The sequence below is a fragment of the Gracilinanus agilis genome, chromosome 3, assembly GCF_016433145.1.
Source record: "Gracilinanus agilis isolate LMUSP501 chromosome 3, AgileGrace, whole genome shotgun sequence".
NCBI lineage: Eukaryota > Metazoa > Chordata > Mammalia > Didelphimorphia > Didelphidae > Gracilinanus > Gracilinanus agilis.
Window position 1 is genome coordinate 63,033,281 of NC_058132.1, and position 24,450 is coordinate 63,057,730.

The window sequence follows — 24,450 nt, forward strand, 5'->3', positions numbered from 1 at the left end:
TCTCACACACACACACACACACACACACACACACACAAACACACACGCACGCACTCCTCTTTCTCATGTTCCTGGGAGGGAGCCCATAGGACAGGGGGTAGCGTTGAGCATTGCAGAGAGTCATGGTTGCTCTCTTCCCCTCTCCCTTCTTCTCCCTCCTCAACCAGAGTTACCTGAGAACTGGACGGACACCAGGGAGACCCTGCTGGAGGGGATGCTGTTCAATCTCAAGTACCTGGGCATGACCCTGGTGGAACAGCCCAAAGGGGAGGAGCTCTCAGCGGCCGCTGTGAAGCGAATTGTGGCCACGGTGAGTGCCGTGGGGATGTGGGGCTTTCTTCTGCTCTAAGTGGGCTAAAGAGATGAGCGAGGGCTGGCCCAGGCTCGGGCCTGGTGGGGGCTGTGCAGTGTGTGAGAGGTCAGAGACTTGGCCTGCCACGGGCACGGGTCCCCAGCCTTTGGCTACTGCCATGTGTGGGTGAGCAGAGGCAGAATGGCCTGATGGACAGAGGCCTGACCTTGGCCTTGGAATGGGACATGGGACGAGTCCCTTCTGGGACCCGTTTCCCTTCTCTATAAAATGAGGGTTGGACTAGATGCCTCTTTCAGTTGTAACAGTCAGAGTCTGTGAGCCTCATTGTTCTGAAATGTTCAGGGAGACAGGCAGTGGCAGCTCCCGCTGTTGTCCAGGGGCAAAGAGGGGGTAGGGAAGGGTGGAGCGGGAGGCCATGCTGGGGATGAGCCATCCTTTGGCCTTGTAAAGAGAAAGATTGGGGCCTCGTTCATGTTAGAAGGCTCCAGATAACAGGCAGGAGGATGCTGTGAAGCCCCCAAGGGACTCAAGTGGTAGTCTGGGTGTTTCAGGATCACATAGCAATGGGTGGCCCTTTTAATCCCAACCAGCCTCCCCGACTGGCCCCCTCAAAGAGGATAGAACTATAGATCTTGTGTGTTGACCCCGAGGGCAGTGTACCCTTCCTCTAGTCCTTATTGGGGTTTTTTTAACCTCTTTCAAAGCTTTGCCTTGCTACCTCCTAGTTCTTTTTTTAAAAATTATTTTAATATGTATATTTTTAATTTTTACATATATACTTATTTCCCTGTCCTTTTGCCAATTTCCACATATGCTTTAGGGAAAAAAGGGAAGACAATAACAGCGCTGAAGGGGTGGGTTTCAGGGGCTCTTCAAGGGCCTCATCCCCTGGGCTCAGGCTGGTCCTTCCTTTTGATTCAAACTGCCACAACACCACCAGACTGGAGTTATTGATTTGGGGGGCATGAAGAAGGAGAAAGAAAGGGAAGATGGAAAGATGCTGTTCTAGATCCATCATTCGTTCCTCCAAAATCCAAGATGTCCCCATATCCATTCATTCAGCCCAGAATTATCAAATGTTAGAGCTGGGAAGAACCTTAGAATCTAGAATGTCAGAGCTGGGAAGAACCTTAGAATCTAGAATGTCAGAGCTGGGAAGAACCTTAGAATGTAGACTGTTAGAGCTGGGTGGGATCTTAGAATACAGAATAGCTGAACTTGGAAGAATCTTAGAACCCAGAATGTCAGAGCTGGGGAAGAACCTTAGAATGTAGACTGTTAGAACTGGGTGGGATCTTAGAATACAGAATAGCTGAACTTGGAAGAACCTTAGAACCTAGAATGTCAGAGCTGGGAAGAACCTTAGAACCCAGAATGTCAGAGCTGGGAAGAACCTTAGAATGTAGACTGTTAGAACTGGGTGGGACCTTAGAATACAGAATAGCTAAACTTGGAAGAACCTTAGAACCCAGAATATCAGAGCTGGGAAGAACCTTAGAACCCAGAACATCAGAGCTAGGAAGAACTTTATAACCCAGAATGTCAGAGCTGGGAAGAACCTTAGAACCTAGAATGTCAGAGCCGGGAAGAACCTTACAACCCAGGATGTCAGAGCTGGGAAGAGCCATAGAACACAGAATGTCTGAGCTGAGAGAGGACCTTAGTGCCCCTGTAGTTCAACCCCCTCCATAGAGAAATAACTTAGGCCCAGAGAGGAGAAGCAGTTTGCCCAAGGTAAGTCATTGTTGGACTAGGACTCAGGTCTCCTGCCTCTTATAAGCCCCAGCATTACTACTGCTCCATCATGACATCAGAGCATCTAGAGAACGCTTTTGGAGACTTGACCTGCTAGCCCTGTCCAGTGAGAAGAAGCCATTGCAGCAGCTATTTTTGTCTGTATTGGTATTGCTGTCTATCTAGGAGTGAAGCCAGGGGGTCAGGAACTGCAAGGGCCATTGCAGCTCTGGGGAGTATATGAGAGTGTGCATGAAGGATGGTAAACTTGCTGGACCAGACTCTCAGCTCACCTTGTCCTCCTGTCTCCCTAAGGCCAAAGCTAGCGGGAAGAAGCTCCGGAAAGTGACCCTCCAAGTCTCCCCCAGGGGCATCATCTTACATGACAGTGGGACCAATGAGCTGATTGAGAACGTTTCCATCTACAGGTAGGCCCCACCCCCAGAGCCTGCCATCTTGAAGTGTGGATGGATCAAGGCAAGAACTTCTAGGGTCATTGTCCTAGAGCTGAAAGGGACCTGCTGAGACTATCTGGTCCTCTTGCCCATTTTATTGTTGTTGAGTCATTTCAGTCAATACACAGTCAATGCACAGTATTGATTCTAAGATAGAAGGTAAAGGTTTTAAAAAAAAGAATCCTTAGAACATTGGAGATGGGAAATCTTGGGTTCAAATGTGACCACAGACTCTTCCTAGCTGTGTGACCTTGGGCAAATCACTTAACCCCAAGTGCCTAGCCCTTATCACTCTTCTGCCTTGGAATTGGTATTTAGTGTTGATTCTAAGACAACGTAAGGGTTTTTAAAAAAAGAACCCTTGGAATAGATGATCTCTAAGGTTAATCCCTGTTCTAAATCTTTGATCCTTATGGAAAGTTCTCAAGGGGAGGGACTACTTTGTTTGGACTTTGTATTCCCCATCTGACCCCAGAATGCCTAGCATTGTAGTAGGTGGTTACTGAGCATTTGTTGAATTCAGCTGACTAAGGCACTTTATTCCCAGCCATACTGTGTGGTGGGTAGCGAGAGTGTTATTCTCCTCTGATGAAGAAGTAAAGTGATGAGCTCAAGGCCACACTTGTAAATGGTAGTCAGGCCTCCTTCCTGGCTCTTAGGTCCAGGAGATCTCCTTCTGCTCGTGCTAGCTCCCTGACCTATCTGTGGATGCTTGGGCCTCTTCCGACACAGGTTCCTGCTGCCAGGCCAAGCCTTGGACTCTGTGATCTTGCTTTTCCAAATATTTTGATAATTATATTTTATTATAACTGATTTCTTTTGCAATTTCATTGACTTTGTTCTTATGTCTTATGCATCAAAACGCATTCTTCTCAGAAGACCTTGTCCTTGGGCCAAAGGGGGCCATGACACAAATCTGTTTCAGTAAGACTATTACCACAGTCATCTGGCTGCTGGTCAGCCTTCTGGTGGTGAGCCTCTCTGAATGGAACTAGATTGGCTTTCCGATAATAGGTCAAGCTCTGACCCTTTGGGGCAAGACCCAGTGCAACTTGAGCTCTGCCAGTAAACTCTTTGAAAGCCCTTCTGCCACTCTATCCCTGACCATCACTTCTTTGGGCTGCACAGGGAACTGCCTGGCTGTGGGGTTAGCACATAGAATGCCAGTCATCGCCCTTCCCTTGCTTGGCTTTGGTTTCCTTCTCTGTAAAATCAAGGGGCTAGACTGGATGGGACCGTGGAGGATCCAGCTCAACCCCTTTGGATCCCTAAGGAAGGGGCTTCCCTTGGTCTTTGACTAGCCATCTGTTCTGCTCCTCTCTCATCACCCATTTGAGCTGTCCAGCAACACTTTGCTGATGAAGAATAGCAGGTCCCTTCCCTTGCTGCTGCTCCTGTTGGCATTCGATGACTATACCGTAAGGGAATGAGGGGAGCAACTAGGGACAGTTTGTCCCTAGAGAAAGCTCAGATCTGGTCCCCTCCCAGGCTGGGGTCTACAGGATAGCTTTGTGGATTGAGCAGATGTCTTGGAGTTGGACAGGGCACGAACACAGTTGAAACTGTTGCATTTGTAAGGTCAAGGACCTGGATTTGCAACCCACCTCTTCTTCCTCCCTGTGTGGCCAGCCCATCACCAGCCTAAGTCTTAATTTCCTCATCTGTAAAATGAGGCAATTGGGCCAGATGGCTTCAGAGGCCTCTTCCAGCTCCAGAGCAGCCATTCTATGGTTTGGGTGGTCTCCCAGTTTTGCTATTTTCTCACCATGTGACTTTGGGTAGGCTGTTACATCTTGGTGCATCTGGGGCTCATCTATGAAGTAGGGGCTAATAAATCTCACAGTGCCTGCCTTGAAGGGGCCCTGGAAGGCACCTTGACCTCCCTAAGCTGCTCTTGGTCTAGGAGCCTGGCCAGCTCCCATCATCAGGCAATGAATGATGGCCTAAGGCTGAAGGCATAGGAAGGAGGGCCTGGGCTTCTGGCTCTCTTGTTAAAGCCTGCTGGCTCCTCCCCAGATTTGGTGGAATCATTGAGGCCCTGGGGACAATTCCTGCCTAAGCTTGTGTGATGAGACAATAGGGCAGAATGTGGCAGGGAGCCAAGGGGAGTGAACCCAGGCACAGGCTACCACTGGGGAGGATGCCAGAGAGAAGGTAGCAATAAGTGCACCCCTCTGCTCAGCCACACACACATACACACAAGAATCTGGGCATGAAAACCTTTTCGCATCCTTTCTTTTAGGACTGACTAGGAATCTGGAGACCCAAGTTTATCTTGGCTTTGCCAATATCTTGGTATGTAAACTTCAACAAGTCTCTTCTCTGTGGTCCTCAGTTTATTCATCCGAAAATGAAAGGGGGAGGTTCCTCTCAGCTCTGACATTCTAGGTTCTAAGGTCTCTCCCAGCTCTTACATTCTATATTCTAAGATCTCTCCTAGCTCAGACATTTTCTGTTCTAAGGTCTCTCCCAGCTCTGACATTCTCTGTTCTAAGGTCTCTCCTAGCTCTTACATTCTGGGTTCTAAGAACTCTCCCAGCTCTGACATTCTAGGTTCTAAGGGCCCTACTAGCTCTGACATTCTCTGTTCTAAGGTTTTTCCCAGCTCAGACATTTTCTGTTCTTAGGACTCTTCTACCTCTGACATTTTCTATTCTAAGGTCTCCCCCAACTCTGGCATTCTGGGTTCTAAGGTTCCTCCCAGCTCTGACATTCTATGATCTAAGCTCTCTCCCAGCTCTGACATTCTCTTTTTTAAGGTCTCTCCCAGCTCTGACATTCTGGATTCTAAGATCTCTTCCAGCTCTGACATTCTCTGTTCTAAGGACTCTCCCAACTCTGACATTCTGAGTTCTAAGTTTCCTCCAAGCTCTGACATTTTGGGTTCTAAGGCCTCTTCTAGCTCTGATGTTGTGTCCTAAGGGCTCTCTGAGCTCTGACAGTCTCCGATTTAATGCTCTGTGACTCACCTTCAAAAGCTGTTTTTCAGGCATCTGCCCTGGGGCCATTGGTCATTCTTTGAGGCTATTTCTAAACCGAAATAACTCACAGTGACCTCAGCTCCCATTTCTCTTCTAGCACATTAAGGCTTAAGAAGAGCTTTCTCACAATAGCTCTGCCAGGCAGGAAGGACACATTTTTATCCCCATTGTCCAGGTGAAGAAACAGGTAATGCAGAGGAGTTCTATTCCCCCTGCCCCCCATCCCTTCTACCTCAGGGTCTAGCAGCTGGTTGGTGCCAGAGGCTGGGCGCAGATCTGGGGCTCCTGGACCCAATACTCTTTCTGTGGCCTTTCAGCCTCCGCACAGCTTCCTGCTCAGGGGAAGACCTCTGGGGGGGATGCAGGTGTGTAGGACACTGGGATGGGTTCTCTCTAAGGATTGTTACTAAATATGAATGATCATTGATATTTATAGAGCACTTTACGGTTTGCAAAAACACTTCTATGAATTCTCCTGAGCTTATTGCCAAGTAGAAGGAATAAAGAATTGTAAAACAAGGCAGGAATTGAGAGCAAGTGTCTGGGGAGGTTCTGATGGCCACAGGAGCCTGTGGGGCGGCTGGCTGGTGAGCTGGGTGTGGGGCCAGGATGGATGAGCTTGGGGTCACAGCTTGCTTTGGCTGTAGATTCTCCTGGGAGCTTTAAAGCTTCAAGGGTTAACTGACTTGCCTAAGGTCACACAGCTCACAAGGGGCAGAACCGGGTTGGGAAGTGGGATCTTCCACCAAACCAGAGGTCTTTCCACGTTCACGTTCTGTGCCAGCTGGATATTGTTTGTGACCCTGTTTGGTGGCAGGGGGTGGATCGGATGGCTTCACCCTTCCAGCCTTGGCATCAGAAGCCCTCTGAGAGTGATCTGGGGGCTCCCACATTCCCTCATCTGATTCTTGGCTCTGCCTCTCTGTGGCCCTCCAAGAGAGAGCACAGGTGGGAACGTCCATCCAGCCTGCATCTCCCCCCTCTGCCATCCACTCTTCAGCCCAGGGATGTAGGGGCCTGCCTGAGGGAGGGTTGAGGGTTCAGCAAGGGAACCGCCCCCTAACCTTGTGTCTTTGGTCTCCTTCCCCTGTCCTGACCTTCAGGATCTCCTACTGCACGGCAGACAAGATGCACGACAAGGTTTTTGCTTACATCGCGCAGAGCCAGCAGAGCGAGAGTCTCGAGTGCCACGCGTTTCTCTGCTCCAAGAGGAAGATGGTTAGTGGGAGACTCCGGGTCCTGGACAGCTGGAGGTCTGGCAGGGACACGGGGAAGAGGGTGGGTCTGGACTGACTTGTTTGGGGCCTACACACCTCCCTCCATCCCCCTCCATTCCTTACGTTTGTCCCCGGAGCCTTGTCTGTAGGGCATCCCTTTGTGGGTCTTCTCTGGCACAGGGAGATCTAGAGAAATGTAGGAAGGCTCAGGCTCTGTCCTCCGGGAAACCCCAAGCTAGAGGTGGGGAGGAGGAAGAGAGTTACTCTTCTTAGTTTGAGGAGGGGGTGTCTCTGCCTTTGGGGATCAATCCCCCTACCCCCAGCTTCTCTTGCTAAGTCTATGCTGAGTCCTCTGGAGTGCTAGAATTATGGAATGTTATTGCTGGGAGGCACCTTAGGAGAGAATGGAAGGCTGGGAGGAGGCTTAGAACCAGAATTTCAGAGCTGGGAGGGCCCTTAAAACATAGACTCTCAGAACTAGAGGGCTCCTAGAACCCAGAAGGACCCTAGAACCCAGAATGTCAGGGCAGGAAAAGTCCTTAGAACATAGATTGTCAGAACTGGAAGGCTCCTAGAACCCAGAATGTCAGAACTGGGAGTGAGACCTTAGAGCAGAGAACTATCAGAGTTTGGGAACAGTCTTAGAACCCAGAATGTCAGAGCTGGGAGGGAGCCTAGAACCCAGAATGTCAGAGCTGGGAGGGAGCCTAGAATGCAGAATGTCAGAGCTGGGAGAACCCTTGGAACCCAGAATGTCAGAGCTGGGAGAGATCTTAGAACAGAAAATATCAGAGCTGGGAGAGACGTTAGAACCTAGAATGTCAGAGCTGGGGGGCCCTTTAGACCCCACAATATCAGAGCTGGGGGAGCCCTTAGACCCCAGAACACCAGAGTTGAGGTTAGAAAGGCCTTTGAACAGAAAATGTCAGAGGTTGGAGAGCCCTTAGATTACGTAGTCTGTCTTCTTTATGAATCAGAAGATAGGGAGGCCCAAAGTCTCGTGTTGGGTTACTTGCTGAACTAGGAGCAGAACCCAGGTCTCCTGGCCCCCCATCCAGGTTTCTTTCTGCTTCTCAAGCTCTCCAGGAACCCAGACTCCAAGGACATTATATGGTCCTGATAGGAGAGGCTTTGGGAGTGGTAGATAGGACATTGAGGTTCAGGAGAGGCTAGGAGATTGCTCTGTCCCCTTCTGTAAATTGAGAACGACAGAGAAATTTCAACTTCAAGGTAGGGAGGAGCATCCGCTGAGATCCCCATCGTGAGGCGCTCCCTAAGCTGCTGAGATTGAGCAGCTCTTAGGGCAGTTTCCAGGGGGAGGCCAGTGGATAGAGGCTGTCTCCAAGGTGAGGTGCTGGAGTTCTTGCCCTCATTGCCTCTTCCCCAAGGTGAGCGGGGCTGCTCTGCCCACGGCCTCCCACATAATGCCTGAGCAGAAGGGCTGATAGAGGCCTTCTTTAGGCCCATTCCTCTTTCCTATAATAGGAGAAACTGAGGCCCAGGAAAAATTAGTGGTCCAAGGCCAGGCCTTGCGGCCTCCTGCTTTTGCCACTGTGCTGCTCTGAGATCCTTCCTAAGGTATGTTCTGGGAAACTGAGTAGAGGCTCTAGGTACAGAGGTTAGAGCTCTGGGTTGGGAGTCAGTAGACCTGAGTTCAAATCCCATCTCAGACACTAACTGCGCAACCTTGGGCAAATCTCTTAACCCTTTCCAGCCTCAATTTCCCCATCTGTAAAATAACGGTGATAGTAATAGCACTTCTCTCTCCAGGCTTTTGACACTCAATTGAACAAATTTTTCCAAAGTACTTTAAAAACCTTAAAACCTTATAGAAATGGGCAGTGAGGTGGCACAGTGGATAAGAGAGCCAGGTTTGGAGTCAGGAGAACCTGAGTTCAAATCTGGCCTTAGACCCTTCTTAGCTGTATGATTTTGGACAAGTTATTTAACCCTGTTTGCTTAGCCTTTGCCCTTTTGTCTTAGAGACAGAAACTAAGGATTAAAAAAATGTATGCAAATGTTAGCTATTATTATCACTCTATTATTTTGGGAAACATGGCTGCAATCCAAACTTTCTTTTTCGGAGCTCAAGTTCCTGGATGTTATGGACTCTTATTTTTGTATTTTTTCCAGTTCTGGGCACCTAAAAGGTGCTGAAATAAATGTGTACTTCTGTCTCCAGTACCCGGCATGTAGTAGGTGCTTAATAAATGTGTGTGGGTTGGTTGGTTTCATTCTTCAGCAGATAAGAACGATATCACATGGTGAAAAGAGTTGTGTTTGTTTCAGGCTTCACGTGCTTGCCAGCCTTTGGACCCTGGACCAAGATCTTCCTTGGCCTCAGTTTCCTCAACTGCAAAACGACAGTAGCATGTGCTTCCTCTTTACCAAACCTTTAAAGCGGGAGAATCTCAACCTTTCATGTATTGTGGATTTTTGTATATTTTTGGCAGTTTTGTGAGGCCCACAGACCTCATCTTAAAATAATGTGTTTTGTTTTGCTTTTTAAATTCATAATTGACTGAAATGCTATACATTTCTGTTAGAGATCAGTGAAGGTAAAGACATCATTTTATTTTATTTTATTTTTTTGCCATCCAAGCTTAAGGACCCAATGAAAACTCTCCTCAGATCCTGGGTTAGAGCTGTTGCTTTTTAAAGCCTTATGGAGATAGGTATTGGCTGTTAATGTTGCAAAACTCAAATGAGCTGATGTGTCAAGCCCTGGCAGTCCTCAGCTGCTCTCTCTCCCTGAGAACTGCAGGTGAGGCCCCCGGGGAAGGCCAAGGTGGAGCTGCAGTCCCAGGCGGACCCCAGCCTCCCCCCTGCAGCGCCGGCTCTGGAGCTCTTGGCCTTGTGATTCCTGGCAGCTCGGGGACGGGGCCTTGGCACGTCTCTTTGACGTTTTTGTCCCCGCGCTGAGTCACCGGTGGTTTATTGCTTCGCTTCTGAGATTCTGCTGGCTCAGGTTTAAAAATACCAGCTCATTAATCCCCTTTGTTATCCTCATCCTCCCCTCCTGCCATGTGCAGCTGGCCAGGCTTAGGGCCTGGGGATGGGGAAGGGGGTGGGGATGGGGTTAGGGCCAAGGCCAAGGGAAAGGAAGGAGCAGGGGCTCTTCTTGGATGGGAGAGTTGGTAACCTGACTTAGGGTCAGGAGAAGGTAGACCCAGCAGTCCTGTAAATGGTCAGCAAGCATGGAGTACACACCTCCTGTACCTTAGGCACTGGACTGGGGCGAGAAAGTAAGACAGAAACCAGTGCCTGCCCTCAGGGAGCTTATAGGTTGATGATGGGTAATGGGGAAGAGATACTAGTCTGAGGGCCAGACCCCAAAGAAATGAGGGCAGAAAGAAATCAGAGCAAGTATGAAAGCATGGATTAAAATAGGAATGATAACCCACAGCTGGGAAAGTGGGAAGTAATCTAGGTGATGGTCAGTCTGGGAATTTGGGGGCCTGGAGGGTTCCTTTCTTTTTTTAACAGCACAGGCTACTCTGGGTTATTCAGAAATTTGATTGTTTGTACATTCTTGAGATCCCCCCATCCTTGGCTTCTTCTTTCCCTCATTCGGCCTTTCAGTTATTACATTGCTTTTGTATTGGGAGGATTTTCCAGGATTGATCTGATCTGTGACCCCTTTTCCTCTTTGCCCTCTCCCAGGATCCTATGGGAGGGGAGTGATCATGGGGCCTCTCACCTTTGAAGCCCTCTGCTCTGTGCCCTAAAGAAGATGTTTTTCCCTTCTAAGAAAGATCTCAGTTATCTTAGTCTCTCTGGATGAGCAGAAAATTAAGACACATTGATATTGCATTTGGTGGACCCTTAGAACACAGGATGTCAGAGCTGGGAGAGACCTTAGAACAGAGAATGTCAGAGCTGGGAGAGACCTTAGAACAGAGAATCTCAGAGCTGGGAGAGACCTTAGAACAGAGAATGTCAGAGCTGGGAGAGAGCTTAGAACAGAGACTGTCAGAGCTGGGAGAGACCTTAGAACAGAGAATGTCAGAGCTGGGAGAGACCTTAGAACAGAGAATGTCAGAGCTGGGAGAGACCTTAGAACACAGAATGTCAGAGCTGGGAGAGACCTTAGAACACAGAATGTCAGAGCTGGGAGAGATCTTAGAACACAGGATGTCAGAGCTGGGAGAGGCCTTAGAACAGAGGATGTCAGAACTGGGAGAGACCTTAGAACAGAGAATGTCAGAGCTGGGAGAGACCTTAGAACAGAGAATGTCAGAGTTGGGAGAGACCTTAGAACAGAGGATGTCAGAGCTGGAGGAGTCTTAGGGCATCTTAGCTGGGAAGAATCTCTTGGAACAGGGAATGTTAGAACTAGGAGGGACCTTAGAGACCGTGTGTTTACCCTTCCCACCTCCCTAATTTTTTAGAAAAGGTAACTGGGGTCCCACATTACTTGCCTAGGGTAACACTAAGAATTAGAGTCAGAGCTGAGAATATATTCCCAGACTCCTAATTTTTGCCCAGCATTCTTTTCTCTCTATCATCATCATCATCTTAACAAGCAAAGCCCTGTCTCCAGGCTGTTGGTGGCTCCTTGTGCCCAGCTCACGATGTTTGAGGAGGCCACCTCTTAGACCTGAGAAAAAGATCTTTCCCAAGAGAACTCAGCCTCCTGGTAGGAGGCCCTGCGGACAAATGTATTTCGCCTCCCTTCTCCTTTGGAGACAATGCTCTCAGCACGGGGGGCTCCGTCTGCCCAGAGCAGCCCCATCCGTGCTCTGTCAAGATAAGGTTCTGTGCAAATTAAAATGGAACATGGCCTGGCGGTCAGGAAAGTTGTTGCCGGCAGCACCAGGCATGCCTCTTCCTAACTAAGGGAAGGGAGGGGAGAGGGAAGCACTGGGGGTGCTGTTGAAGGTGTGTGTGTTTCCTGGAACAGTCCGCTCCCTCCTCTCTGCCTTCAGCAAACATTGACCCAGTACCTGGTAGGGCCCAGCCTTTGGGTGCCGTGAGTCAGAGGCTGATGAATAAGACACTACAATTGGCCCCAGGAATAAATACAGCATATATTTCACAAGTATGTTTGAGGAAAGGCCCACATTCACATTATTGTGTCATTTGATCTTCATAACAAGGCTGGGAGATCTGCATTATAAATGTCCCTATTTTACAGGCAAAGAAACTGAGGCAGAGAGACATTCAATGATTTGGATCTTATTGTCATTCAGTTGTTTCAGTGGTGTGACTCTTGGCTAAGATACTAGAGTGGTTTTACATTTCCTTCTCTGACTCATTTTACAGATGAGGAAACTGAGGTAAATAAGGTGAGGTAACTTGCTTGGAGTCACACAGCTAAGATACTGGAGTGGTTGGCCATTTCCTTCTCCAGCTCATTTGACAGATGAGGAATCTGAGGCAATGGGGGTAAAGTGACTTGCCTGGCGTCACACAGCTAGTGTCTGAGACTGGATTTAAATTCAGGATTTCCCAGTTCCAGGTCCAGGGTTCTTTCTGTTGTAAAGATTAAAAATTAATATCCAATACTCCAAGTAATATCTTTTATAAGATTTATTAAAATATCACTTGAAAAGTAGAGGAAAGAAAATAACCTTCAGTAAAGAGAGGCTTTCCCAGACCACGCACATAGAGGGAAGAAGAGAGGGAGAAGATTACAGAACTATATAAACAATAATGTAAAGACGCACGTAAACGAAAAGGGGAAAGGAATTTGGGGATGGGGAAAGAATTCTGGGAGATGGAATCTAAAGGTACAACATTTCTAATTAATACACTATCCACTGTGCCACCTAGCTGCCTGTTACTTGGTGCTAATAAAGCTATTTATTTCAGAGGCATTGATTTAAGGTTTGGAAGCTCATTTAGTCCCACTCCCTCTTTTTATAGGTGAGGGCCACCAAGACTGGGGGATGAGTAGAATGGGAAGCTCGGGGCAGGCAGGGACTGTTTGCCTGTTCTGTTTCGGTCACCAGGGTCAGTACTTTTGAGGAGCCGTCCATCCGAGGTCAGGCTGGGTTTGGCCCTGGGTCTGATGACTCCCAATCGGGCAGAGAGCTCTCCTAGACTGATGATGCCATTTAGTACTCTCAGTAGCACAGCTAGGTAGATAATGATTATTCCCCCTATTTTGCAGATGAAACTAAAGTCTACAGAAAGCAGAAAGATGAAACTAAAGTCTACATTTAATAATGTAAATTATTACAGTCAGACAGCTAACAAGTACCGATAGTAGGATGTCCAACTCCAAGTCTGGCCCACGTGAGTGGCCACAGCATCTCATTAGAAGGATATCAGAAGATTCAGGCCCCAATTCTGGCCCTGTCCATAGCTAGGTAATTCCCATAAGCTCTGGGCCTATTTTCTCAGCTATAAAATGGGCTCATCTACTCCATCCCTCCCAGGGTTGTTGTGAGGAAGGAATGAGCTATCTGGCCAAGGGCTTCGTAAATAAACCTGCCCAGAATTGTTTGAAGCCAGTTTCCCCCATTGCTCGCCATCCTAATTCTCAGGATTCCTTCGAAGGAAACAGTTTTAAACTGTTACAATGCTTTACGTGTGATGGGAAAGGAAGAGGGTCTGGTCTGGAAATCTAGAGTAGCTAAGTGGCTTAGAGATGGGAGATCCTGGGTTCAAATCTGTGTGACTCTGGACCAGTCACTTAACCCCCATTGCCCAGCCCTTACTGCTCTTTTGCCTTGGAACTAATACCAAGTATTGATTCTAAGACAGAAGGTGAGGGTTTAAAAAACTAATAAAAATAATAAAGTTGACCCTTTTGAGGCTCTGATTCTGGGATGCTCTCTAAGTGATCTCCCTTCCTGACTACAGCCAAATGAAGTTTAGTCCCCCATAGGGGTGCCCAGCTTCTGTCCCCCCCACACACACACTTTTAATGGTAATTGGAGTTCGAGAACCCAAACACAAATCTGAGCTCTCCCCTTTTCTGAGTGACCTCAGGGAGTGAGCTTCTCCCTCTTGACCTCTACAGCCCCTTCCTGCTCCATGGCTTATCATTTCTTTCATTCTTGGTGATTCGAATTGGCTCAGAGGAGAGTGTTCAGGGTCACTCTGTCAAGGGTGGTTTGGAAAGGACTGGCCTTGATTCTCTCTGGGCCCCCCTTATCTGTAGAGGAAGCTCTGCTGGTGGAAAGCTCCCAGTTCTGGGCAGAGAGTCTCAGCCTAACTCCCCATCCTCCCCTGTTCCCCCTGGAGAGTGTGGGAGCAGAGTCTGTTCAGACCTCCATCTTCCCCAGCCTTCCCTCCATTCCCCGAGGTCCATTCCCCAAAACAACCTGATTTAATTGAGATATGAATTGTTGCCTATTGCCTGTTTTAAAAAAAGAAACGTAGGTTTTTTTTTTGTTTTGTTTTTAACATTGAAAATCCCCCAACACGCTGAGTGATTTGTGCCAATTAAACTTCATGAAGTATAAAATCTCATTTGAATGTCTCTGGCATTTACATTTTTGATGGAAATGCGAACACTTTATGGCAAAACTTAAATATGGTAATTAAGTATGAAACTCTTCACAGCTGTTTACAATTTAAGCTGTCACGTTGGAATCAAGTTTAATAGACCCAGTTACCATTGAGAATTGGCCATGAACTAAAAATATGGACTAATTACATGTTAGAGTCAGACAGCCCTACATCTTGGCAAGATTGGGGTACCCAGTGCTAGATTCCATACCCCAGCCCTTCCCAGGAGATTATGGGTGAGTGACGGCTTTCAGTCACTTTGGATGAGCTCTTGGTTCCTTTACAGATCTTCCCACCTTCCTGCCCAAAAGCTCCTGTGCCCCCACTGCCATATACATCCGTAAGTTCATGGTGAAATTGCAAAGGACATGAAGGCCTAGAAATGTCAGCTCTGGAAGGGTTCTCAGAACCTAGAAGGTCAATGCTGGAAGGGCTATTAGACCATAAGAAAGCAGAGCTAGAATTGGCTTTAGAACATGGAATGCCAGAACTGGGAGGAACCTTAGAACCCAGAATGTAAGAGCTGGGAGAGACCTTAGAACCCAGAATGTCAGAGCTGGGAGAGACCTTAGAACAGAGAATGCCAGAGCTGGGAAAGACCTTACAACCCAGAATGCCAGAGCTAGGGGGAACCTTGGAACCCAGAATGTCAGAGCTGGGAAGAACCTTTAGAACCTGGAATGTTAGAACTGGGAGGAACCTTAGAACCCAGAATCTAAGAGCTGGGAGAGACCTTAGAACACAGAATGTCAGAGCTGGGAAGGACCTTGGAACCCAGAATGCCAGAGTTGGGAGGAACCTTGGAACCCAGCTATTTCTGAGTTACCTACCTTGTGGCCCCCTGTCTCAAGGCTTGGCCCAATCCCAGCTCTCTCTCCCACTGACCGCTACAGTGCCCTCTTGGCAAACCTTAGAAGGAAAGGCCTTGATGGGGGCAATGAAGACCAGACCTGTGTCAGCCCCAGAAAGAGTGCAATGCTCTGAGAAAGAGGATCCTTTCTCCTTGTGTGCCCTGTTGCCCAGGATCACACAGCTAGGACCCGTCCAAGGTCAGATTTGAACCCAGGACCTCGCAACTCCTTATATCAGAGGAGAGGAAATATGTCCATATTTCCCAGAGAAGTAGTTTAGATTGGGAAAGGGGAGGGCCAAGGCTTCTGTCATCCTTTGTTCTTGCTTCTCTTGGTTTGCCTTTTTTTTTTTCTCCTAGTTTCTCAACATCTCCCACCTCCCCTTGAGACAGTCAGGGGATCCCAGCTCCTTCCTCCATTGTGGGCTAAAAAAAGACCTCAGAGTCTTAGTGGCCTACAAGCTCGCAGTGAGTCAGCAGTGAGCCATGGCCCAGGATCTAAACAAAGAGGTCATACTTCCACTCTTACTCTGTCTTGGTCAGCCCACAGCTGGCGGTACCACATTTCAGGAAAGAGGCTGATGAATTGGAGCTCACTGCAAAATGCGATGAGAACGTCAGAGCTGGGGGTGGATGGGAAATCATACTACAGGCTTACTTAAGCCTGAACAGGGGCAGTCTTGGAATGAGAGAAGGAAGAAAGGAAGGAGGGAAACAAGGAAACATGCATTTATTGAGCACCCACTGTGTACTTGCTAGATGCTTTACAGATATTGTCTCATTTAGCCCTCATCACAACCCTGGGAGGCGGATGTTGCTGTTACCTCTATTTTACAGATGAGGAAACTGAGGCTGATAGTGATTAAGTGATTCACTCAGGGTCTCACAGCTAGGAAGTGCCTGAGGCTAGATTTGAACTTGGGACTTTCTAATTCCAGACCCTGCACTATATTCCCATCACTACCATGCTGCCTTTTTAATTTTTTTTTTTAAACCCTTCCCTTCCATCTCAGAATCAATACTGTGTATTAATTCCAAGGCAGAAGAACAGTAAGGGGCTAGGCAATGGGGTGGGGGGTTGAGTGACTTGCCCAGGATCATCCAGCTAGGAAGTGTTGGTGGCCATATTTGAACCCAGGACTTCCCACCTCTGGGCCCTGGCTCTCCATCCACTGGGTCATCTAATAGCCCTATCTATAACCATTTAAAAAATTTGTTTTCAGAAACATACAGTTAAACAAAATAAATGAACATGTCTGAAAATGTCAGCCAGCCTCTCCATCCATCCTTCTGAAGTCTTTCTAGATCTGCCTCTGCAGTCCTGTGATGCTGGGGTTTGGGAGGTCTGGCTACCCCAGACAGGCCCCCTTCCTCCTTTCCTTTTGGCTCATGTCTGTTTACATCTGCAGGGATCAGGGCCGGGGGGTGGAATAACCGTTTCCTCTGCCAGCTCCCCCCCTCCCCCCCGGGAGTGTTCCCTTGACCACTCAGCCCTGGAGCCCGTGGCCCCCCGCTCCCTACTTCATTCCATCCAGCGTGTTACTCCAGACTGCTGTGTGGGGCCCCATCCGGCGCTCACGGCTTGGCCTCTTCCTTTTCCTCTTGCAGGCACAGGCAGTCACCCTCACCGTGGCCCAGGCATTCAAAGTCGCCTTTGAGTTCTGGCAGGTGTCCAAGGAAGGTGAGTCTTTGCCCGGGCACGGAGGGAGGGAGCCTGCAGGCATATTTGTGGCAATTCAGTTGGCAGGCGTGCACCCTGCATTCCTTGCTTGCTCAGCTCCATGAACTCCGTCCCCAGCCCCCCAGACTACCCCCAACACCCTCAGGGCTCCTTTGCCTTATGCCTGCCCCCCAAGACCCCCAACCTCTGTTCTGTTGTAGAGAAGGAGAAGCGAGAGAAGGCAAACTTAGAAGAAGTCGCCTGTGGGGCTCGGCTGGATGCTTCCCCTTCCCTGAAAGGCCGTGAGTTTTGGTGGGGGGACGGTGGGAGTAGGGCAGGCAAGGGGGGTTGTGGGGAGCTGTAGCAGAAATCCAGCGGCTCTCTGAATGCCTGCCTCTTGGCCCCTTCTCTTCCCAGCCCCCAATGCACAGACCACAGATCCTGGGGTGGCTCCTGGGGGCAAAATGGCAGCGTTTGGGGGGCTGCTGTTCATGGTCTCAGGGATTGACTTTCTCCGTGACCTTGGACAAATCACTTAACAAATCACTGCCCTCCAGTGTCCTCATCTCTAAAATGGGCATCATTAGCTCTTGTTTATTGAGTGCTTCCTGGGTGCTGGGCACTGTGTGAAGGCTGGATAATAATGCATACTTTCAGTACCTTGCTCATAGGGTGATGTGAGGGTCAAATGAGTGCTTCAGTGGAATCAGCTAGGATTCCTTTGTCTCTCGTTCAGAAGATGCTACTTTAATGCAGGCCTAGGGATGAAACAGCAGTTCTGCCGAGGACTGGAATGGAGCTGAAGGAAGCTCTCTGAGGCTCTCTCAGGCCAGGCCCAGGCAAGAAGCAGGAAAAAGAAAAAGAGGAAACTTTGGAGGAATGTGTGGGGCCTTGTCTGCCAGGCTGATGGGCAGTCTGAAGGAAGCTTGTGAGCCCATGATGAGTGTGGGGAGGGCTAGGACATGCCCTTAGAGCCCAGAATATTGGGGATGGGAGGGCCCTTAAACCCCAGAATGTCAGGCCTGGAAGAGCCCTTAAACCCCAGAATATTGGGGGTGGGAGGGCCCTTAAACCCCAGAATATTGGGGATGGGAGGGCCCTTAAACCCCAGAATGTCAGGCCTGGAAGACCCCTTAAACCCCAGAATGACAGGGCTGAAAGGGCCCTTAAACCCCAGAATATTGGGACTGGGAGGGCCCTTAAACCCCAGAATGTCAGACCTGGAAGAGCCCTTAAACCCCAGAATATTGGGGATGGGAGGGTCCTTAAACCCTGTCAGGGCTGGGAAGGTCCTTAGCCCCCAGATTGTCAGAGCCGGAAGGGACCTTAGAATAGAGCATTAGAGCTGAGAGGGCCCTAGAACAACAGATTGCCAGAAGATCCTATAGTTAGTATGAGGGTTGGGAGGTGTTGCGGTGAAATGGGGCCGGACCAAGGCCATTATGTGCTATGTGCCATCTCTGTGACCCTGACCAAGTCACTGACCCCTCTGGTCCCCAGCCTTCTCCATAGAACGAACGACAGCTGTCGTAGATGATCTCTAAGACCCTTTCCAGGTCTAAAGTGATGTCTCATGTCTTTATCCTATTCTAAGCAGTCTGGTTGGGGATGATGGGCCGTCTCTTTCTCTCTTAGGACACATGGGGAGAAATTGTAGGGAAATGGGGGGTCCATCTTTCTAAGTTCTCTTGCTTTGGGGTCCCCTCTGTAGCAGTCACCACTGGAAACCTGTTGGACCTGGAGGAAACAGCCAAAGCGCCCCTGTCCACCGTGAGTGCCAATGCCACCAACCTGGACGAGGTGGGGAAGCCTGAACCCCTCGCCAATAACAACATGGTCTGGGTGAGTGGGAGAGGGAGGAGAGGCAGGAGGTTTTGGATGCAAATCTGGCCTCAGACACTTCCTAGCTGAGTGACCCTGGGCAAGTCACTTCATCCCCATTGCCCAGCCCTTACTGCTCTTCTGCCTTGAAATCAATAAAAAGTATTAATTCTAAGGGGGAAGTTAAGGGTTTAAATTTTTTTAAAAAAGAATATATTTTCTAATACCTGCTTTGTAGCAGAGGACCAACCAAGATAATTATGTGTAAGTCCTTAAACACAATGAGAGAGATGGAATAATTGCAGAATGACATTTTTCGTACTAACTCAGATATTTCACAAGAAGCAGAGATGAATAGCTAAAAGGGACTTCAAGGCCAGCCATTCTCACCCTCCCATTTTACAGATGGGGAAGTTGAGACCCAAAGTTCCTTCTGAATGGCAACCATGGGATCTTGTGGTTGATTATTTTAGGATATTTGAGGTATTCGATCCCAAGTGCCCAGGCTATGGGTGGGATCGGGAGCCATTGCTCCTTTCTGGGGTCCCCTCAGCACTTAGGCAGTGGCAGCCCACAGCCGTAGGGGTCATCTGTCCCGGCTCTTTGTCATTCTGGAGAGTGTATGAGGTTGGGGCCTAACGTTGGGCCTCTTGTGTTTTCTTGAAGGAGCTCGATGATGGCCTCGATGAAGCCTTCTCAAGGTAAAGGAATTGATCCCGCCATATTGGGAGCCTTTGGGCAGAAGTCTAGAGCGACACAGTACAGGAGAGACCTTTTAGGGGGAAGATTCTTGGGAAAAGAGAGCCAGAAGCCAGCAGAGACATTCAGCACCTGCCTCTTTTAATCCGGAAATGAGAGAGGAGAGAGGGAGGACAGAGACAGAGAAAGAGAAAAGAGCGAAAAGAGAAAAGGAGGGAGGAAGAAAGGAAGAAAAAAAAGAGATCCAGAGAGGGGAAGAGAAAGAGGAGAAGGGGAAAAGAGAAAGAAAGGAGCGAGAGGGAGAAAGAAAGGATGGAGAGAAGAGAAAGAAAGATTAGAGAGAGAAAAAGAGTTCTACAGAAGGGAGGAAAATTGGCTGCTTCAGAGAAAGGGGAAGTGCTGGAAAATGGGAGCCATGATCCCTGGCTGACCTCCCAAACCAGCTACTTTGTCACTAGAGGGAATGACCCTTCCTGTCTCCCCTTTAGTCCTCTCCTCTCCTTGGGGATAGCCCAGTTCGGGATCCTGAGCCCTTACACAGGGCTCCCATGTTAGTTATCCACAAAGCCTTGGTACAGAGGCCTTCTCTGCCCTGCCCTGCCTTGGCTTTTATATTGGAAGGGGAGCTTGGGGGCATGGAAAGCCCATGGACTTGAACCAGGGGTGGAGGTGGGAGGTAGCCAGCTCCTTTCCCCTGCCTGCCCCATTGCCTTCCTTAGCAGGACGCGGAGAACAAAACTCATCATTGTACCCACCTTATTTTTTGTTTGTTTTGCAAACCCCTGTTTTAATGTTTGATTTTTTTTATTGCCATCTCTGGTTTTTGTATCCCTTTTTCCACATGAATCTCTTCTCTGCTTCCCTCTCTTTGGTTAAAAAGAAGGAAAAATGGCAATTCTGCTGAACTAAACAATGCAGCAGCTGAGTCTGATAGTATATGTAGGTTTCTACCTATAAAGCCCCAAACTCTGCCAGAAGGGGAGGTGGCTGTGTTTCCTCCCCTCTTCTTTGGGGACGTGGTCAGTCGCTTCTTTTAGTTTTGTGGTTGTGCTTTTACATTTACATTCCTGTGGTCATTCTGTATGTTCTTTTTTAAAAATAGAAGTTGTTGATATCTTATGTTTATATTTTAACATCACCCTAGACTAGAGAATTTAAAAAAAAAAAAAAAAGAAAGAAAGAAAAGATCAGTAAGTTGTGGGAAAAAATCTGGAATTCTCTGCAATGCTCCAGCCACTTTCTGCAAAGGAGCCACGAGGAGGTTTCTTCTCCTTTTTTTTTTTTTTTTTTTTTTTTTGTTGTTGTTGTTGGAGCCCACTTGGTTCTTTAATATTTCACAATATTCAGTTTTGTGGTTTTGAGTCGGCTTCCCCTCTCTTCCATCGTTGTCACTAGGACGGGTTGTTTGCCTCCCCCGCTTCTCATTTACCCTAGTCACCGATTTTTTGCAGAGGAGTAATGCTGTTTTCTCTCTTTCACCGGTCATTCCCCCTCTTTTTTTGGTTTTCTTTTCTCCCCCACCTTTTTTTCCAGTTCTTAGCTACCAACTACTTTCCTTGCCTGTGAGATAGGCCAGACAGAGACGTCCCATTTGACATATGAGGATCCTGAGGTTCAGTGTTGCCCGGAGAGTGGAGGCCTCCCACTCAAACCCAAGGCTTGTGACTCCAAGGCCCGGAGCTCATTCCCCACTATTGCCCTCCAGGAACTGAGTCATCCCAGGCAGGATATATGGGGCGGAAAGAGCCTTGGTCAAGAGACCACTGGCTTTTTTCTTTCCTTTGGTCTTTTCCTAGTCATCCAGACCTGTTTCTTGCTCCCTACTTGGTGGATCTGTCTTTCCTCATTTTCCCCCTTCATTCCTCCTCTTCCTTAAGGCATTTCCTAACCGAGTCCCTCTTCCTGAATTGTATAGCTTTCACCCCAGGCTCTGTGCCGACCCAGCCAGACCAAAGGGAAAGAGTTCTGGCGTGGGAGGCAGAAGGTGGAATTTTGTAACAACAGCAACTAACTAACCATTTTGACTTTGGACATAGCCTTAGATTCAGTTTTCCTCATCTATTAAGTTGGACTAAATTAAAAAAAATTTTTTTTAATGAACAAACTAGGTAGTACAGTGGATAGAGCATTAGGCCTGGAGTTGGGACCAATAGGACCTCAGACACTTCCTACCTGTGTGATCGGGCAAGTCACTAACCCCAATTGCCTTTCTGCCTTGGAATTGATACTTAGTATTGATCTACAATAGAAGGTAAAGGTTTTTTAAAAAGTAACATATAGCTAGGAAGTGTCTGAGGTCACATCTGAACCCAGGTCCTCCTGACTTCAGGCCTGATGCTCTATCCACTGTACTACCTAGTTTGTTCATTGAAAAAAAAATTTTTTTTTTAAATTTAGTCCAACTTAATAGATGAGGAAAACTGAATCCACCATACAACCTAACCACTGAGCCACTTAGCTGCCCCCTTGGGCAAGTCACTTAACCCTGCTTGCCTAGCCCTTGCCCCTCTTCTGTCTTAGAATTAATACAAAGGCTGAAAGGAAGGGTTTAAAAAACAAATTAATGGGGGCAGCTGGGTAGCTCAGTGGAGTGAGAGTCAGGCCTAGGGACAGGAGGTCCTAGGTTCAAACCCAGCCTCAGCCACTTCCCAGCTGTGTGACCCTGGGCAAGTCACTTGACTCCCATTGCCCACCCTTACCACTCTTCTACCTATGAGACAATACACCGAAGTAAAAGGGTTTAAAAAAACAACAACAACAACAAATTAATGGGTATTTATTTTCTTTCTTCCCACTCCCCCTATTAAAAAAAAAGAAAATCTCTTGGGATCAATATGTAGAATCAAGCAAAAAACAGATTTCCACAGGCTAGAGTTTCTGACTTGAGACCCCTTAGCAGTTTGGGGGAGTCTCTGATCCCTCTTTCAGCAGAATGTTTTTAATTGCATAAGATAGAAAAAAAAGTAAATGCATAAACTAGAATACCTAGGCTTGATGACAAAGGAAACCTGAAATACAGTGATCCAAATAGAAGTTCATGAGCCTTGAGAAAGAAGGTTCTTCTCAGCTCTAAGGTCCATTTCAGTTCTTTTTTATTTTATTTTATTTTATTTTATTTTTTATTTTCTTTTAATTTATTTCATTTTAATTTAATTATTTATATATAATTTATATAAAAATACATAATGTTTATTTTACTATTTTGTTTTATTTTTTATTTTTATATATAATTCATATAATAAATATATTTATTTTATTATTTATTTTATTTTAATTTATTTATTTTCCATTTCAGTTCTAAAAAATCACAGAACCTCCGATCTGGTAAAAGCCAACAATCATTTTCTTTGCCCTTTGGCTAGGCTGGGCGGCGGCGGTCAGAGAGTCTCCTGGTTCTCTGTCTCTCCTTGCTTCTGCCAAGTCCCAGAATGGTCTTTCAGGCCTCTGGAGATCAGCCTGTCTCCCCCCTCCTCCCTGACTCCTGTCCCTGTCACTGAGGGTTTTCACGTCGCTCTCTCTGCCTCTTCCAGGCTGGCCCAATCACGGACGAATCCCCAGGTCCTGGACATTGGGCTGACGGCCCAGGACATCCAGTATGACCAGTGCCTCTCGCCTGTGGACTGGGACAAACCCGACTCGGGCACCTCCGAGCAGGATGACCTCTTTGGCTTCTGAGTGTCCATCCTCGGGCCACGACGGCGAGGCCAGCAACCACTACGCAAACGGACCAAAGCCATCTTCCTGGGGACGGGAAGGAGCGGGTCCCCTCATCCTCAGAACGTTGGCGGCCCCGTCAACCACTAGACCAAAGCCAAAGGCGACAATGCAGCTCTTATTTTTTTATCCTGCCTTTCCCCCCCCCCCCCGCTTTAAAGACTCTAGGATGCTTCGAGCCTATTTATTCAGTGGACTCCCACTCGGACACGAGCAGTGCTGGCATCTCCTCCCTCTGTAACGTGTACAGTATTATCACGAGCCTTCTGGCCCCTCTCCACGGGGAGGCCAGCTTCTCTCTCACCTCTTCTCCCTCCACGACTCATTCCTCCCCCAAAGAGCCGCCGTGGGGGTCTCCTCCCGTTCTCCTATGGAGAGGAGGGGAGCAGGAGGCCAGCATATGGCCCGTCCAGCCATCCTGGAGCGTGAGCCCCTCTCATCCAAAGACTCCACAGCTTTGCACTTTAAGAAATGAACCCAAAGCCAGGTCTGAAGATGGCCGAAGGAAGGTGCTGCGTCTATAGCTAGCTTTGAGTTTCCATCCTCAGCTCCTGCAGGACAGATTAGGGTTTAGACCCCTTGTAGCAGCTAACCTAGAACCGAGAGAGGCGTCACACACTCGTCATGACCCTGAACCAAGTCCTTTTGCCACCCTGGGCCTCAGTTTCCTCTTTCAGCAAAGAAGGAGCAGCTTGGATTTCCAACACGAGCAGCCTGTGATTCTGCCTTATTTGTGGACCTCTGTCATGCTGTGCCATCGCATAGATGAGATCTGTCCTGTGACTGTCTTTGGACCTGGGCTTCTGTCAGACTCTTGAGGCTCAGAAAAGCAGCCTTTCCTGGGATTTGTGCACTAACATTGCCCCGCTGTCCGGCTGGGTTTCTGGGGGGCTTTTTTCTCAGTTCTTTGTGGCGGGGAAGTCGCTGGTGTGAAATTGGTTCCAGTGGTCTTGGCCAGGTCCTGCCTCTTCTCTCTTTGCCTCTTCAACAAAAGAGCTCACCTGGTTTGGGTTTTTAACCAAAAAATACTTAGTACCCAGCCACCGTGCCTTTGCAGCCTGGGGAGCCAGGGAAGGCCTCTGGGGTCTACGTTTTCCTTTCAGAACTTAGCATTCATAGAGTTTAAGCCCTGCTCATTAAGCCCGATAGTCCAGGACCTTGTTCTTAGGAGCCTTGTTCCGACCCTGGTTGGCTGAAACAGAACGCTTATGAACCTTGTCATTTGGCTTGAAAATATTTACTTGCTTTGTGGCCTTGAACAAATTTCCTTCCTTGGTTTTTCTTCATCCGGATAATGTGGGAGTGGGTTAAGGGATCCCTTTCAACTGTTGTCAGGGTCTAAAATCTCTTCTGTGTTCTAAAACTCCTTCCAGCTGGCATTTTCTGTTCCTCGCCATTTCTTAGGTTCTGCGTTCTAAGACCCCCTCTGAGCCCCGACATTCTGCATTCTAGGGGCCCTTCTGACTTTAATCCTGTGTGGCTCCATTCCTTCTCTCATGTCCCACCCTAAGATGTCCTTCAGCTCCCTAAAATGCATCCACAAGA

The 24,450-nt window shown here is 48.2% G+C and overlaps 1 protein-coding gene across 1 annotated transcript in view; it reads left to right on the forward strand.

The window, feature by feature from the left end:
• Positions 1–24,164, forward strand: part of LDLRAP1 (low density lipoprotein receptor adaptor protein 1) — a gene marked incomplete at its 5' end in the record, with an annotated part of 41,909 nt that extends 17,745 nt beyond the window's left edge. Inside the window, 8 exons of the mRNA XM_044668731.1 lie at positions 168–310; positions 2,363–2,475; positions 6,587–6,701; positions 16,620–16,692; positions 16,893–16,973; positions 18,383–18,513; positions 19,159–19,193; positions 22,722–24,164. Of these exons, the coding sequence (XP_044524666.1) occupies positions 168–310; positions 2,363–2,475; positions 6,587–6,701; positions 16,620–16,692; positions 16,893–16,973; positions 18,383–18,513; positions 19,159–19,193; positions 22,722–22,866 (836 nt within the window). The remainder of the gene's footprint in view (positions 1–167; positions 311–2,362; positions 2,476–6,586; positions 6,702–16,619; positions 16,693–16,892; positions 16,974–18,382; positions 18,514–19,158; positions 19,194–22,721) is intronic.
• Between the last annotated feature and the right edge of the window lie 286 nt (positions 24,165–24,450).